Here is a 17,074-nt window from a genome sequence, read left to right as displayed (position 1 = left end):
TGTAAGTAATTAACTGGGGAAGATTCATAGTGATATCTATTAATTATTATTTTACCCTATCCACCTGTGATGGCTTGTATGGAATGTATGGAACTTTACAATCCATATCTTTAAAGGCTGTTTTCTCAAAATTTGTTTTTTCTCAGACTCTGAGCCAGAAATCTCCACTTCAGTAGCTCTCACATCCACCAAACTTTCCAGTTTCACTCCTGTCTATATTCTGAAGGTTTTTACAGAGGGGTTTGTTCATATAACATTCATAGCCTGATTTATACTTACTACTTACCTACAATTTACCTACTTATTATTATTCATAAAAACAAGGCGAAAAGGGATTTTTTATGGCTGTTATGGCAGTATTTTCTGATTAATGGTGTGATAAAAAGAGATATCCAAAAATCCCTCTGTAAAAACCTTTGACTCTAACAACAAAACTAGCAACAAAATTAAATCTGAATTTTGAGCCTTGCTTTATCCAATGTTCAGATTTCTGTTCTGAATGTATGCAAATTAATAAATCAATGCCTTGATTACATATTTAAACATAAAATTTCAGAAAACTTGTAATACAAAAAATAATTGCCTTATTGTACGTATTCAACTGGGGAAGTTTCATGGTGATATCCATTTGTTAAAATGTTTTACCCTATTCACCTGAGGAGTCTCCTCTTACTGTAACTGCAGTTTTTCTGATGTTATTTACCTGATGACATTGTTGCACTTGTTGCACATCGGGGTGCGCTTCCCGGCTGGGATGTGCTCGGCCCGCTGCACCAGAGAGTTGAGGTCCTGTGGATGTGGCTGTGGGGTGGGGCGCTCTGGACCTTTGGGAGCAGCAGGGGTGGTAACTTTGCCAAATGAAGGAGCTGCTCCTCCCTTAGGAAAACCTAAACCAGCAGGGAACATAATGGGTCAGTATTCAAATGGAGTATTAGACGAAATGTTTCATTGATAAACAGTCAAGCAAACCATTTAAGTGGCAGTCGGCAGTATATTTTTGGCATCATTGGGCAAAAAATCCATAATAACCTTTCAGCATATTGTAATTCAAGTGTTCTGAGAGATAACTAGACTTCTGCACCTCCTCATGGCTCTGTTTACAGGCTTTAAAAAATCTAGCCCGTGACGGGAGACTTTGATCAATCATAGGTCATTTCATTGAGAGAGCGTTTTACAGCGTTTTACAGCTAAACCGTGCACTACAAGATGATTCTGAAAGTTCACGAGTGATTGACAGCCGGCTCTCATAGACAGCAGCTGGACAGCAGACCTAAGATCAGCTCTTACTGCTTGTTTTCCTCTGGTTTCATGTACTACTGTCACGATATAGCGACCGTTTTATAAAAATAACTTTTTTTAATCATATTTGCTCCAATCTCGCCTACTTCAGCTTTAATACAATGATTGTAATAATAATTATTTTATTCCACTGATCCACTGTTTCTCAGCATTACTTGAGTAGAACACATGTGCCCAGTTTAGGTGTTCAGATAACGAATGGGAATGATTTGAGGAACTCTGACCTCCATGCCTGAAGCATGAGACAGCTGGGTTGGACAGAGCTACTCCACCCAGCCAAGACAAGGGATACATTTTTTCCCACTGAAGGAAACAACACATTCCCAGAGTCAGAGGAGACACCTGGAAAAATAATCCCCCACTCCTCTTATCTCAAACCATATGGAGAGGATGCACAATTTTCCCTTCTCTTTCTCAGTGAAAAGAAACATCCAGGACGGAGGTCAGCGCTGTCCGCCCTCAGAGGGAGTGCTTGAGGGTTAAAGGCATTGGGGACAGAGACGCTATTGAAAGAGAGCGCCGTTATCAAAGAGTCGGGAGGTCAAGGGACAAGTGCTCCCTAAATTTCCTCGCAACGGAGAGCAAACAAACTGAACAAACAAAGCGGGGCACTGGCAGGGATGTGAGAGGACTGTGGGAGTGGGTTTACTGGGAAGAAAGATACTACAGAGTAAGTGTGATAGAGAAACATAATGGGCTCCAAACAAAGAAGTCTCTCTCAGTTTTTAATTACTGGGTAAAATAATGTTTCTGTTACGGTTAATTTGAAGTGCTGCTCTTGATATAAACACAATTATCCAATTATGCTTAAAATACCCAAATTGCCCACATTTCTGTTTTTTTTTTTAATTCAATCTGGGAGGAGTTTATTGTTAAAAGCATACACATGGAGCATATTTTGTAAGTTGATTCCAATATTTTTACACTCAATATATTCAAAACAAAAAAGAAACAAGTATTCTGTATGTTCTATAATTCTCCACAAGAACTTTACCAGTGTCAGTATAGAGGAGGCTTTGAGACAGCATTTGGACCTTCTTAAACCTGCAGTAGGCAGAATGATTTTGGCATCATTGGGCAAAAATTCCATAATAACCTTTCATCCATTATCTGTAACCGCTTATACTATTCAGGGTCGCGGGGGTGGGGGGCAACCGTCTTGCTGTGAGGCAACAGCCCATAACAACCTTTCAGCATATTGTAATTCAAGTGCTCTGAGAGATAACTAGACTTCTGCACCTCCTCATGGCTCTGTTTTCAGGCTTTAAAAAATCTAGCTCATGACAGGAGACTTTGGCAAAATCACAGTCATTCAATGGAGGCAGCTGTCTGGTGGGCGGTGCTTGGTATTTCCTCAATTGATCTCAACATGGCTACCGAATCACAAACGTTCTCATTTTACAGCTAAACAGTACACTACAAGATGATTCTGAAAACATTTGAGACGAGAAAAAGACATTACAGTAACAGAATATTGATTGATATTTGATCAGCGCTGCCTAGTTTGACCGTTTGATCGGAGTTCGCGAGTGATTGACAGCTGCTCAGAGACGGCAGCCTCAAGCTCGGCTCTGATTGGGTGTTTTCCTCTGGTCTGTGAAATATTGCAGATGCCGTTAGGAGCACCGGAGACACATGATTTTTTTTTAGATTCTGTCTCATGCATTACTGTCAGGATAAAGTGACCGTTTTATAAAAATAACTCTTTTTTTAAAATCATATTTGCTCCAATTCTACGCACTGCAGCTTGAAATCTGTTTAAAAAAAAACAAATTGAAAATATAAAAAATGGATAAACACATCAAATGTAACTGAATGCGGTATTGATGCAGGGAATTACGCTGGATATTTTTCTGTGGCGCTTCATGACCTTATCTGTGTGAAAGCTGGCACAGTGAGGTGCATGGCGACAAGCTGTCAGTGGGGCAAAAACATTCCCGACGAATCCTTTTGGCAAGAGCAAAGATTGAGGGCTGAGCCACATGAAATAAGACAGAAAGTGAAACAGACATTTGTGAGTCTGTCATTGCTGTCTGGCTGTACGAGGAAGATAAGGAGAAAGAAAAACCTGAATCAGAACAGGACTGCAAATCTCTGTTTTGTCTGCTCTGTCTCTCTGAATTCAGAGGCAGCGGGATGGAGAGCAATGCAAAGGAGTCACTCTGACAAACTATATATGTATAATCCCCTATGTATAACATTTTAATGTGATTATATGACCTATAAAATGATTTTTTTGTAGGCTTAAATATTCTACAAATGTCTTGCTTTAGAAGGTCCTTGCAGTTAAAGTGCCAACATTATTAATTCATGTAAATAAATGTCACATTCCACATATCCAGCCCAATAGCACATGGCCACTATGAGATACGTGCCTGTTTACTTGAACTCAGGTATGTGTTAATCTGATAAATAACACAGTCAACAGAGAACTAACTGTGTGCCTCTCTAGCCCTCTCCCTGTGGCACCTTTCAGCAGCCGTTTCATAAAAAGGCCTCTGGGGAAATACGTCAGGGCACATAGTGCATCTGTTCATGTATGAGTAGACACTTGTGTCTTAGTACTGCTAATAATGACTGATGCCTTTCAGCAAATATTTACCCCGACCACCTTGAGGTCTCGTGGCAGGGATTGCTGGATTTAAAGAGCGGCCTTCACACAAAATAAAATACATAATTCTCAGTTTCACAATCTATTTAACTAAGGCGATCTTGGGAAAATCCAATAATCTGAGCTCATTAACGGAATACCTCTGTTTTTATAGAGCTCGTAATCTTAGATGGCTTAGCGTCAGGTATTAAACCTGTGATAAATGTTATGGCAGAGCAGTAGTGATGTGAAAGAATGGGGCTGCCCTCTGTAGGCTAAAAGAAGCAACTACACAAAATCAATTTTGCAAAACTACAACCATTTAGGTGGCAGTAAATAACAGTGTTCCTCTACCTGGTGGACCTCCAGCCTGGAAAACAGACTTGTTCTGGGCCGCTGGGCTCTTGTATGTGGAAGCAGGGACGACGTTGCCATTCCTGGGTGATGCTGCAGATTTGGAAAATGTTTTGGCTGCAGGCGAGGTGTACGCAGCGGGAGTGGTTTGGTCAACTGCCTCACTAGGAAAGAGATGTACATATTTTATATTTTTCCTAAATCACTACAACACACATATATATTTGTACATACATATACTGTATTTGTTCATCTTCTCTGACCTTTCTTTTTTTTTGTGGAAACACCCATCATGGTCACAGCTTTTCTCTCCTATGTGGTGTGGTATTTATATATCATGTTGCTACGATTTAAACAATTTTCTGTGTAACACTTCATTTTAGAGGTCTGCAAAATTCATGCTAAATAGGTGATCATTAGCAAGTAACCTATTTGAAATTTCTTTGGAATTACTGCCAAATTACCCCCAATATTTACCTCAAAATCTATCAAAAATGACTTTATTATAAACATTATTTAATAATTATATTACTAATTTATTATAAACATTATTTAATAATTATATTACTAATTTATTTAATACATTTCCAGGAAAAGAATACAAAGTTAATTGATATGCTTTATTTCCATGTCTGCTGATAAATAGATAATAATTAGCAAATAACTTATTTGAAATATTTTAACAATTATATGCTATTTTATATTTATTTATTTATTTATATTTATTTTATAATAAAGTAATTTTTGATACATTTTGAGTTAAATATTGGGGTAATTTGACAGTACTTCCAAAGAAACTTCAAATAGGTTACTTGCTAATTATCACCTCATTACCATGATATTTGCTGACCTGTAAAATGAAGTGTTACCGTTTTCTGTACAGACCGTGGAAAAAGCTTGAATAAGAAAGAAATCTAAGAGTGGGACTGTGCCACCAGTTGAACTGAACTTCCAGTACAGACTAACTAAATGCTTAGTGTGAGCTGGTCAACTGCAGGTACAAACGTTTACAATCAGCTGGTCGGATCTCAGTGACACATGGTAACAATCAGGGCAATTATGGGGCGCTTTCCAATAAGGATATGCACTGCTGCCCACTGTCCACATGGTTTGTCAATTACTGACATGAGGAAACAATTACAGGTGGTGATGTATCTGCTCTACACGTAGCTATAAGCTCACCCCACAATCATTTCTGGAGGTATAATTTTAGCTGTGGTTATTGCTTTTATTCTCCTGAAACAGCAGAGACGGAGACACTTTGGTGGTTTCTTTTCCCGTGGCAGCGCAAAATGTTAAGAGCCACAATATATTTTAGTAGAAAATGAGAAACACCGGTGTTCCTAGTCCCCACTCCTTGTTAAGTTTCACAGCTTTCATTTCAAGCTGATTAGCTTGGCAAGCTACTTATTCAATACATTTTTTACTGATTTAATACAGTTTGGTAATCTGCTTCTCTAATTATACAATATTTGATTAAATCTTAAATATTTTTCACTCAGAAAATCCAAAATCAACCAGACAAAGACAAGTTCGTTCCGCATGCATCATGTAGGCTCTGTTGCTGCTCAGATAGACCGGTTGAGCAAAGGATTTGCACCAACAGGTTAATAATTTCTAACCCTGAAGCTGTTTGGGTTTGCATGCTACTAACAACAGAGCCTGTCAAGTAAGGATTTATGTTTTATATCTCATCATGTTTTGGATCCTGACTCATGTGTTTTCTTTCCCTTATCCCGCCCGTTAGGTGTTTCTGTTTGATTGACATGAGAATCAGGACTAGGAATGAAATGCAATCGCCCGCTGGTTTGATATCTCACGTCTGTGGCCTAAAATCCCAATGATGACCAACCTGAGCTCTTTTAATGGAAAACAGATCATAGCGTGTTTAAATTGATTAACTACATGTTTATTGCCTTTAATGATGCGTGACAGGACCAGGTATGAGGCTACCGATTCATGTGACAATCAGTAACTTCCAATGACAATAATAACAACACAACCAAAATAAATATAACAAAAGGTTCTTGTTGGTGCTTATAGAGAACTATTACCGATAACAGAACTGACTCATATTGGATTGTAATAAGTACACTAAACACATTTTTAACCCTCTACTCTTCATGCACAACTGATTCCTTCATATCAAACTTTTTTTCTGCCCGGCAAGAAGAAAAAGAAGAAGCGAAAGATTAAGAAATAAGCAACAGCAGAAAAGAAAGAAAAAGAGTTTATTGAGGTAAAATCATCCAAAGCTGACAAATGGATCTACTTTGGTTAGTGTAGAAAATAGAGGAAAAAGACAAAGACATGCTCAGAAAAATTTAATATAAGATTACAGAAAGTGTGCAGAGGAGTGGAGGCTCGGAAATAAACCATATGCTGCAAAGAAGAATGCATGCTGTAATGTTGCACACATCCATATTTACTTGCATGCATGCATTTCATTTACATTTTGAAACATAGCTACATATAGCAAGATAATATGTACCGTAAAACAATTTTTACACAAAGAGTTTGTTTGTTTGTGCATAAAAAACATTCTCTTTTCACTTTTTACTCTTGTTGTTTTAACTTTGGGACATTGAAGAAGTCCTTATATAGTGTGCCAGATAAAGGCTGGAACTATTATTATTATTCTTGGTATGCAGAAAGGAGGCAATGCACATAATGATGCTCAAAAATAAATAAAACGTGAAACAAGACAAGACAAAACCGTGCCTACAGCACGTTTAGCACACCCGCCGAAACACCATGATGCCAATCTCTCAGCTTGTTGTACATGACTCCTATAACTTCTGGGTCCAGTTTGTTTGTTCTGATTTTCCCCATAGGACAGGATTAAAAGAGAGAAAAAAAAAGGAGAGAGAAGGGGAAAGTTGGAAAGGTTAGAAGAAAAGTCAAAGATAACACAAGAGAGACCACATGGATAAATGAAGGGGAAAATAGGCACCAAAAAGTAGCACAGTTGGAGATGAATATGAAACGAGAGACTTGCAGATGTGTATTTGAATTATAAGCCAAGGCAGATGTGTAATATGCCCTAAAAAATCTCACGAACAGAAGGAGAGCAAGAATCTCCTTCTGGCAGGGCTGCTAATATTACCCACAATACCACTTCATTACCCACAGGTTCCAGTGAGTGACACACTGATTGGTTGAAAAAACTGGTCCTGGAGGGCAGACTGTGTTTACTGCAGATCAAATTGACTTTAAGACTGAGGAGAGCAGTAGCAATCACAGCCTAAGCTGAGTCTACGTCTGTCTCCACTCAACCGTCTTCCTCTCAAAGCGCTTTCTCCAAATTAAGCTTTAAATTAAGCGTGATACTGCGGGACGATGAGATCAGGAAATCAGTGCTTAACTCTGAATCACAGGCTCCTAGACATGCTAACATGAGTACTTTGAGGGCCAATTCTGAATGTGAAACCTCCATGATCAAGAAATTATTATTATTATAAAATGGATTGCCTTTCACTCGGTAACATACAAAAATACTCAAAAGACGGAGAGGGAATGAACACTCACAACCACATACCAAATGAAATTAAATTAAAAACCACCAACCACTTACTTCTTTCCACTGTTGTCTGGAGCTTGCTCTGCAACAGAGAAGAAGAAAAAAACACCAATGAAAATAGAGTAAAACAACGACGCTGCTACTGGTTGCAGCTCTATATCTGCTCCAACTTGTTCTAGGTTCATCTTGTCAGTGTTAAGAACTGAATGAGCGAATGAGTGTAATCTCTGCAAACCAGGAAGAAGTGGAAGAAGTACTCGGATCTTTTACTTAAGTAAAAGTACCAATACCACGATGTATAAGAACTCCAATACAAGTAAAAGTCATTCATTTAAAATCTTATTGAAGTAAAAGTACAGAAGTATCATATTCAAAATGTACTTAAAGTATCAAAAGTGGAGAGGAGGTCATGTTGCTCTGGCTCTATCTATTTGGCGTGGAGAGGAGGTTGTGTTGCTATGGCTCTATCTATTTGGCGTGGAGAGGAGGTTGTGTTGCTCTGGCTCTATCTATTTGGCGTGGAGAGGAGGTTGTGTTGCTCTGACTCTATCTATTTGGCATGGAAAGGAGGTTGTGTTGCTCTGGCTCTATCTATTTGGCATGGAGAGGAGGTTGTGTTGCTCTGGCTCTATCTATTTGGCGTGGAGAGGAGGTTGTGTTGCTATGGCTCTATCTATTTGGCGTGGAGAGGAGGTTGTGTTGCTATGGCTCTATCTATTTGGCGTGGAGAGGAGGTTGTGTTGCTCTGGCTCTATCTATTTGGCATGGAAAGGAGGTTGTGTTGCTCTGGCTCTATCTATTTGTCGTGGAGAGGAGGTTGTGTTGCTCTGCCTATATCTATTTGTCGTGGAGAGGAGGTTGTGTTGCTCTGTCTCTATCTATTTGTCGTGGAGAGGAGATTTTGTTGCTCTGGCTATATCTGTTTGGCGACGCCGGGAAGCTGCTTGACATCCTCCTGGATCCACCTTCTCAAATATGTTCACATTATATGTATTAATTTTTGTCATATGGATTGTCTATGTTGTATTTTCATTATGTTATTACTCTTTACACACAAAATCTATTGCACGTCTGTCCGTCCTGGAAGGGGGATCTCCCCTCTGTGGCTCTTCCTGAGGTTTCTTCCACTTTTTGTTTTTTCCCTGTTAAAAGGGGAATTTTGGGGGGAGTTTTTCCTTATCCGATGAGAGGGTCGCACTGTAAAGCACAGAGGGTGTCGTATCCTGCACAGACTGTAGGGCCCCGTGAGGCAAATTTGTGATTTTGGGCTATACAAATAAAATTGACTTGACTTGAAAAGTAAAAGTACTTGTTTTGCAAGTTATATATTATTATATTTATATTATATCAGTAGTTTAGTTCAGTGGTTCACAACCCTAAGGTCAGACTCCACAGGGTCACAAAATAAATCTGAGGTGGTCGTCAGATAATTAATCAGGTAGAAAAGAAAAAAAACAAAGTTCTGCTTCAAAAATTTAAATTTTTTATTTTGGGCTTTTCTCTAATATTCGATTTTTTGTGAAATGCTGGAGAATTTGATCTCTTTGGAATTCAAACAGTTATTTAAATGAAACTATTTAAAAATTTTGGGGGGCCAAACTAGATCAGCCACTGGTTTAATTCTTAACAAATTGTATTTTATAAACTGAATATATTTTTGTTTTTTGTAACTAGTAATTATATTTTTCTTACATTAATCTAGTGGAGTAGAAGTATAAAGTAGCAGGAAATGGAAATACTAAAGTAAACCACAAGTACCTCAAAATTATACTTAAGTGCAGTATTTAAGTAAAAGTACTTAGTTACTTTCCACCACTGCTGCAAACTAGACCCTATTAGGACTTCCTGGACCTCCCCCCCCCCAATTGTTCACAGCTGCAGAAACACCAGGCACACTGAATACACATCAAATGTTCAAAGCACATCACATATTCCAGCACACCAGTCTGGTAACATCATTGGTCAAAAAGAGAGAGAACGAGACAGACAAATCTCTCATCTTACTTCGTTTCTAATAACTGAGTTACTGTAAATGACATTTTGCATCGGTTAAGCAGATCCACACACACATCCACACAACCTCTATGGATGGAGGGAGACACAAAGCCGCAGCCTGCTCGTGTTACCATCAATGTCACTTATAGTCAAAACAGTAATATAAAAAAATAAATAAATCATACAGTGATGAAAGCCGTCTTAAAGTACTCTGACTAAAGAGAGTATATCGCTGTAATCTAAAGAGGCAATGACGTTTTGATGAAAAGAAATATGATCATAAAGCGGTGACATAATTAAAGTCATGTGGAAGCTTCTTAGGAAAATATGTGGCAAAGGATTACCCTAAAATTGGTCAGCTTAGATAAATCTGTCATGTGTTCCGGCCCTAAAGTGGTTTGATGGTTTGATAGAAGTGGTTTTGATCTAAAATGAACTGACAGAAATACAAAGCTGAGCCTTAAAATATTCCTAAAAATTCCTAAAATTAAAAAATTCAGCCAGTTTCACCACTTAAAACAAACATGCACTGTAATAAGCAGTGGTGGAATGTAACTAAGTACATTTACTCAAGTACTGTACTTAAGTACAATTTTTAGGTACTTGTACTTTACTTGAGTATTACCATTTTATGCTACTTTATACTTCTATAGCACTACATTTTGGAAAAAAATATTGTACTTAGTTACTATTTACTTTACAGATTTAAATTATTAATTTAAAATGAACTAATAATTATGATGTATTATTATAGGTTAAGTTACCCAGCAGTAAATAAAGTAGTTGAAATTAGTAATAATAATAATAATAATAATAATTTACCAGCTGCAACATTAGTGATGAACACATTAATGCATCAATAATTACAATCCAGTGATATAATATATATGATTATGAAATCCTGCATAATGAGTACTTTTGGTACTTAAAGTATATTTTGATGCCAAAACTTTTGTACTTTTATTTAAGTGAAATGTTGAATGCAGGACTTTTACTTGTAACAGAGTATTCTTACACTGTGGTATTACTACTTTTACTGAAGCAAAAGATCTGAGTACTTCTTCTCTGCAGAGTAAGGTTGGTGGTACATACCATTCTCAGTGCCGGTGAGCTGAGCCAGGATACGGAAGGAGCGGGACTGGGAGGTGCCGGTTCTCGGGTGCCAGTCCTCCGTGTCCTCGATCAGACGCTTCTTGCTGGCGTCGCTCAGTGGGGACGCGTGATCCTCGGCCTCCACATTAGGTTTCCTGTACAGTCAGATCAACCAAGATGAGACAAGTTACAGACATGGAGGGCAACATGTGACTGACTTAACTTTACAATAATTTGTGCAATAATTTAACTGTGTCATGATTACTGCATTTGTACAGTACATTTCAAGAAATATTCTTATTTATGCCATTCTGGCATTTATATTTAACACACTTAATAGATCCCACTTCTCAGCATTTTGTATTTATTTTACTTGCACTGTAGTTATTTATTATATATTGCACATCTTAATGAAAATATTTGTACATATTTCATATTTCTTATATTCTCATTTCTTATTTTCAATTTTATTATTACTTACTTATATTTCTTTACTTATATTGTAGCATTATGTACATAAATGTACATACTCCTTTATTTCTATTTTCTTACATTTCTTTGTTACATTATATAAGAGCAAATGTAACGCGAATACTGTGACCGGAGATCAATGAAGTATTTCTTATCTGATTGTGAGATCATCACTGCTAAAATCAACTGTTACAATAATGTTCAAGTTCATACACACACACACACACACACACACACACACACACATGCAAGCTCACAAACAACTAACTTTCCCAACCAACACACACAGTAGAAGTATTATTGTACTATGCAATGGGTGCTCCACATTCAATCAAGGGTGCAGCTTGTAGATACATGTTTCATATTATATTATGACCCAGCTGCTGTTAGATTTCACAGTTACCTCCTAGGTCTAGCTGGAGGTGGAGTTCTGCAGGCGAGCAATGAGAAAGTAGCAGAGGGAAAAATGCACAAAGGTAGAGAAGATCACAAATTCAAAAGTCACATTAAGTGCTACAGTAAACTGTACAACACTGGGCTGTTTATAAGTCAAGAAACTGTTCTGACCTATACTTACTTAAAGGTCCCATATTATGTTCGTTTTCAGGTTCATACTTGTATTTTGTGTTTCTACTTGATCATGTTTACATGCTCTAATGTTAAAAAAAACTCTTTATTTTCCTCATATTGTCGGCCTGAATATGCCTGTATTCACCCTCTGTCTGAAACGCTCCGTTTTAGCGCATTTTGACGGAATTGCAACAGAATTGTATTGCTAGGCAACGGTTTGGGTCCATGTTTACTTCCTGTCAGCTGATGACATTCACATTACACTGCAACCAGGAATAAACTGGGACACATTTAGAATGTTTACGTTTAAAATTGTGTCAAGGGTCTAAATGTTGTATATTTGTGACATCACGAATGGGCAGAAAATCGTGACAGCTTGTTTCAAACGCAGAGTTTCTGAATCCAGGCTGTGTGTATTTCCGTGTGGATTGAGTGTTTTGATACGTTCACAGTATTTATATAGGACTTAAGCCAGCTTTATAATAAAAAAAACATGAAAATCTCACTTTTTTATAATATGGGACCTTTAATACTTCTCTGATGCTCACTATTAGAAAGGAAAACCACAGAGTAGATGAGTAGAGGTCAGACAGATAATACAACTATGTGCATTTTCCTTAAATACTCAAATAAATAAATAAATAATTGATAAAGCAATTAGATTTATCATACTAAAATGGTGAAATTAAACACACCGTCTGCATGTTAACAACAGCGAGTGTTCGAGAGACGAGAGTGACAGTGACCTCATCTCACCACAAGGTGGAAGTAATGTGCTTTGAAAAATAAAGGTTTTCTTCCTAAAATAATTTGAGGGTACTCTAGAGTGCAATAATATTTATGTTAAAGAGTTTACATGCACAGTTTAGTTCAAGAGCTTGTTTCAAGCTGTGAGTCAATTCAATGTCAAAAGTCCAAGTATGTGCAATTTTTCAATCTCTGTGTGTGTGTGTGTGTGTGTGTGTCAGGTGAGTCGAGGTGAAGGATGATGAAAGACAGCCCAAGTCAGTCTATTCTTAGCCAAAGCAGAATATAGTTGGCAGTGATTTGTGTGGCCTTGGGTAAACACACCGACAACAGTAGCAGACGGAGCTAGACAGATGCAGAGCTGGCTGACTTGAGCAGCCGTGTGTGTGTGCTGCTGACAGGCCTGGTTGTAAATGCAGTATTATCTAACACAGAGCTCTGATGAAGGGACAGTATGAGCTGACCCCCCCGCTGGGTGTCCCGTGGCGCCTCAGAGATGAATTATTTACGGGGGGTTTCGCAGCTTGTTTGGACCTTGAAATGAGCGTGTACTGGAAGTAGATGAGCATGGATTGGGAGGTTTGTGAGGGGTTAGCTCAAAGAGGTGCAATAACATGCCTTTGGTAATCATAAACCAGAGAGACGTGAAGGCTGTAATCACATTCCGCGTGGTTAGAAAAGCTACTGCAGCAGATGTATTATCATTCACAGCACTAACTTGGTGTCTGTCTCTTCTTCCTCCTGCGGGCAAAGAAGGGGCAAATGGGGAAAAAGGATTGAAGCAAAGACGAGAGCATGAATAGAGCAGTTTGAGAAATGGAGCTTAGTCCGAAACCCTTTAAGTGAAAAGGCCCTTCTGAGAGTATGCGCATTAAGAAAACCACAAACAAAGCATGCTGGTCAGGACACACACATGCTGCAAGAAATACACTCCACCTCTGTATGATGACAGTCAGAGTTTTCTCACTACTGTTCACTTAAAACAGTAGTGTTGTAGGTTTCAAAGATGTATTTAAACCTGCAGTAGGCAGAATGTTTTTGGCATCATTGTACAAAAAATCCATGATAACCTTTCAGCATATTGTAATTCAAGTGTTCCGAGAGATAACTAGACTTCTGCACCTCCTCATGGCTCTGTTTTCAGGTTTTAAAAAAATCTAGCTCATGACAGGAGACTTTGGCAAAATCACAGTCATTTCAGTGAGAGAGCGTTCCTATTGGCTGTGCTCCGGCTGGTGGGCGGTGCTTGGTATTTCCTCAACTGATCTCAACATGGCTCACAAACTTCCTCATTTTACAGCTAAACAGTACACTACAAGATGTCTCTGAAAACATTTGAGGCAAGAAATAGGCATTACGGTAACAGAATATTGATTCATATTTGATCAGCGCTGCCTAGTTTGACCGTCTGATCGGAGTTTGAGTGATTGACAGCTGCGCATAGATGGCAGCTGGAAGGCAGACTCCAGATCAGCTCTGATTGGTTGTTTTACTCCAGTCTGTGAAACCTTGCAGATGCCGTTAGGAGCATCGCAGGACAACGCAGGCACATGTTTTTTTTTGGGGGTTTTTTTCAGATTACCTGTCTCATGCACTACTGTCAGGATATAGTGACCGTTTTTATAAAAATAACTTTTTTTAAACATATTTGCTCCATTTCTACCCACTGCAGCTTTAAGTGTAAAGCCACTTGCTCGCTTAAAGCCAATAAAAACAGATCTCTATGACCTATTTTTTTCAGGTGACATAGAGTAAAAGAATGAGTGGCAAAACACTCAAACCTAGCTCAGTCTACTGTAACCCAACCAGTGAGCCAAAATCTGCTGATGAAGCCAAACTTAGCTCCGTCCCCGGTCCCTAGAAGGCCCAGAGCTGCCAGAAGTCTGGCTAATTAGAAACAAGTGTTGCACCAGCAGTGCCTGTTGGGCAGACTGCGTGTGCTTGGCAGTGCTGCGAACCACACTGTCAATTATAGATGCAGTAGGAAGGCGGTAGCATCAGTTAGCAGGTTGTCTAGACTCTCTAGTTGCCCTGTAGAAGATTCAAACAAGATGTGCTGCGGATTTTCCTCGTATGCAGCTGTGTGAAAACATACAGTAAGTGATGGGGCTGTTTCAGTGTTAGCTTTCCAAATGAGACACATATTTTGGGGTGAAATCGAGAACGAGGTTTAGGAAGAGCAGAGTGGAATATTTTCTTTTCTTCTAGGCAGCAAAAAATGTCCACTAATCTGTGGCTTTTATGAACCACAGCTCCTTCTGGATCTGCTAACTAAAGCGCTAAATCATTCTATGATATGTTGCACTGACAGCAACATTAAAGAAATAATATAGTAACCTATGGAAGTTTTTATTGGACTTTATTAGTTGTAATCCACAGAAGACATTCCACAAATGTGTACCATGACCTGAAATATTTCACTATCCACAAACATGTATTTTTGTATTTGTGTTGTGTAAAGTCACATCCACAAAAATAATACAGGGTGATTTGCAAATACACATAACTTACTCTGTAAATACGTATTTTAAGGTTTACATGTAAAGTGATATCTACACATTTGTGCATCTATTTCGCATTTGCAGATCGCTTCCTGTGCATTTGTGGAATGTCTTCTGTGGGTTACAACTAATAAAGTCCAATAAAAACTTCCATAGTAACCGGGGTTTGTTGAATGGTACCTACCCATTGAAGTTCTCTGACAGCCCCTGGCTCTCCAACAGACCTCGTCTCTGTCCCATGACCACCTCACAAGCATTGTTGTTGGAGTAGAGGTTGATAGGTGTGTTATAGACGGAGGGCTGCGGGACATTAGGGTTGGAGGAGGGGGCTGTCACTCTGGCTGGAGAGGAGGAGTTAGATGAGGAGGAAGAGGCAGACGGGGAGGTGAAGGCGGAGGTGGAGCGACCAGGGCTGGGCCTGGGAGCTGAGTCCGGAGCGGGGATGCTGGACTTCAGCAGAAACGGAGGCTGTGGCGGTTGAGAAGGGGCAGCCGGCTTGAAAGCGGATGACTGTGAGGGAATGGAGGGGGCGGCCGGGGAGGAAGCTGTGACCACACTGCTGTCCCCCCCCCCAAAAGGCCGGGCCGTCTTGTTGTATGCAGCACTGGGCTGACTCAATGGCTTGGTGTATGCGGTGCTCGGGGCAGGGTGAGTGATGGGGACAGGCTTAATGATTTCTTGAGGTTCGTCCTGGATAAAAGGTGGAGACACACAGCGTGCACGTACAGCAAATCCACAATAAACTCATGCAGCATTCTCAAAAGCACTGCACAAAAACAACCACGTCAAAATCAAAAGGTGTTTTCACACTTCTCTATGAATAAAGTCATGCCTGTGCCATAAGAGGTGCTATAAAATGTGGCCTCTCAGGTCAGCTATGCATGCCAAGCCAATCTGTGCTCTGACATAATCTCAGAAGGGCAAAATAAGCATGCTCACCTTTAATAAACTGGTATAATATTTTATAAACAACATGGAATTCAGGTGAACTTTAGTATTTATGTGAATATTTTTACTTCATACCTTGGGTACGCCATCTTTAGGGGCACTGGAGGGTCTGTGAAGACAGAAAGGAAATCATAAAAACACTGCACACACATCTTTAACGCATCTTCAACTACACTTCTGTGTACATTGAACGTTTTATTTTGAAAGGATCTACCGGAAGTGAGAGTATGCTATAATGTCTGCATTGATGCTACTTTGACTAATATCACAGTTCCTTGCTGTCACCACTAGAGGGCAGCAAACACGTGTGATTTTAAATAAACAGATCAACATCTCCTAGCATTAATGTAGAGGTAGACTCAGGAACTGATAATGCTTTAAAAATATAACATTATTCCGGTTAAACAACTGGTAAATAAAAATGGCCTGTTTCTAACTTAACCTGTGTATTAAAATCACGAGTTTTAATGCCCTCCAGTGGTCACAGGTAGGAACTGCATCATAGGATCTGTCAAGCTAGCGCAATTACAGACTTTAGTAGGAATAATACAGCTATCAATACTGATTATATTCTTTAGACGTATCAATACGATATTTATATGTTTATAATAGTATCTGTATTGCTAGTGTATACTTTGTTATAAATCAATAAAGCCCTGTATCGTGTAAGCACCTAAGCATTAGCATTTCCTCATTCTCGCAACTTTAAATTAGTCAAAGTGGCGTCAATGCAGACATTATAGCATACTCACACTTCCGGTAAAACATTTCAAAATAAAACTTACACAGAGGTTAAACATTGATTTAATTTTTCTTCTATTTTTTTTTTTTAATCACAGATATTTAATTTGATCTTGGATGTCAGAGCACCATTAAAACACCCAAAAAGGGAGAAATTTAAAAATGAAACTGCATTACTGTGTAATAATAACATAACTTTAAAAGTGATAAATAAATAAATAAATGTCCCCAGTGATGGATTACCTA

At 38.8% G+C, this 17,074-nt stretch overlaps 1 protein-coding gene across 6 annotated transcripts in view; it reads right to left on the bottom strand.

Annotated features, from left to right (window-relative positions):
* The window catches only part of pdlim5b (PDZ and LIM domain 5b), a 47,578-nt gene that overhangs the window by 3,381 nt on the left and 27,123 nt on the right, over positions 1-17,074 (bottom strand). For 4 of the 6 annotated variants that reach the window (XM_074618099.1, XM_074618101.1, XM_074618102.1 and 1 more), the window contains 6 exons: positions 16,163-16,196; positions 15,324-15,829; positions 10,851-11,005; positions 7,818-7,845; positions 4,244-4,407; positions 704-887 (listed from right to left, as the gene is read on the bottom strand). In XM_074618099.1, coding sequence (XP_074474200.1) covers positions 704-887; positions 4,244-4,407; positions 7,818-7,845; positions 10,851-11,005; positions 15,324-15,829; positions 16,163-16,196 — 1,071 coding nt within the window. Of the gene's footprint in view, positions 1-703; positions 888-4,243; positions 4,408-7,817; positions 7,846-10,850; positions 11,006-11,724; positions 11,752-13,356; positions 13,380-15,323; positions 15,830-16,162; positions 16,197-17,074 lie in introns of all 6 variants that reach the window. The other 2 variants (XM_074618104.1, XM_074618103.1) reach the window with 2 other exon arrangements.

Source organism: Sebastes fasciatus, chromosome 19, assembly GCF_043250625.1.
Source record: "Sebastes fasciatus isolate fSebFas1 chromosome 19, fSebFas1.pri, whole genome shotgun sequence".
NCBI lineage: Eukaryota > Metazoa > Chordata > Actinopteri > Perciformes > Sebastidae > Sebastes > Sebastes fasciatus.
The sequence above is the reverse complement of the archived record's forward strand: the minus strand, read 5'-3'. Positions and strand labels throughout refer to the sequence as shown.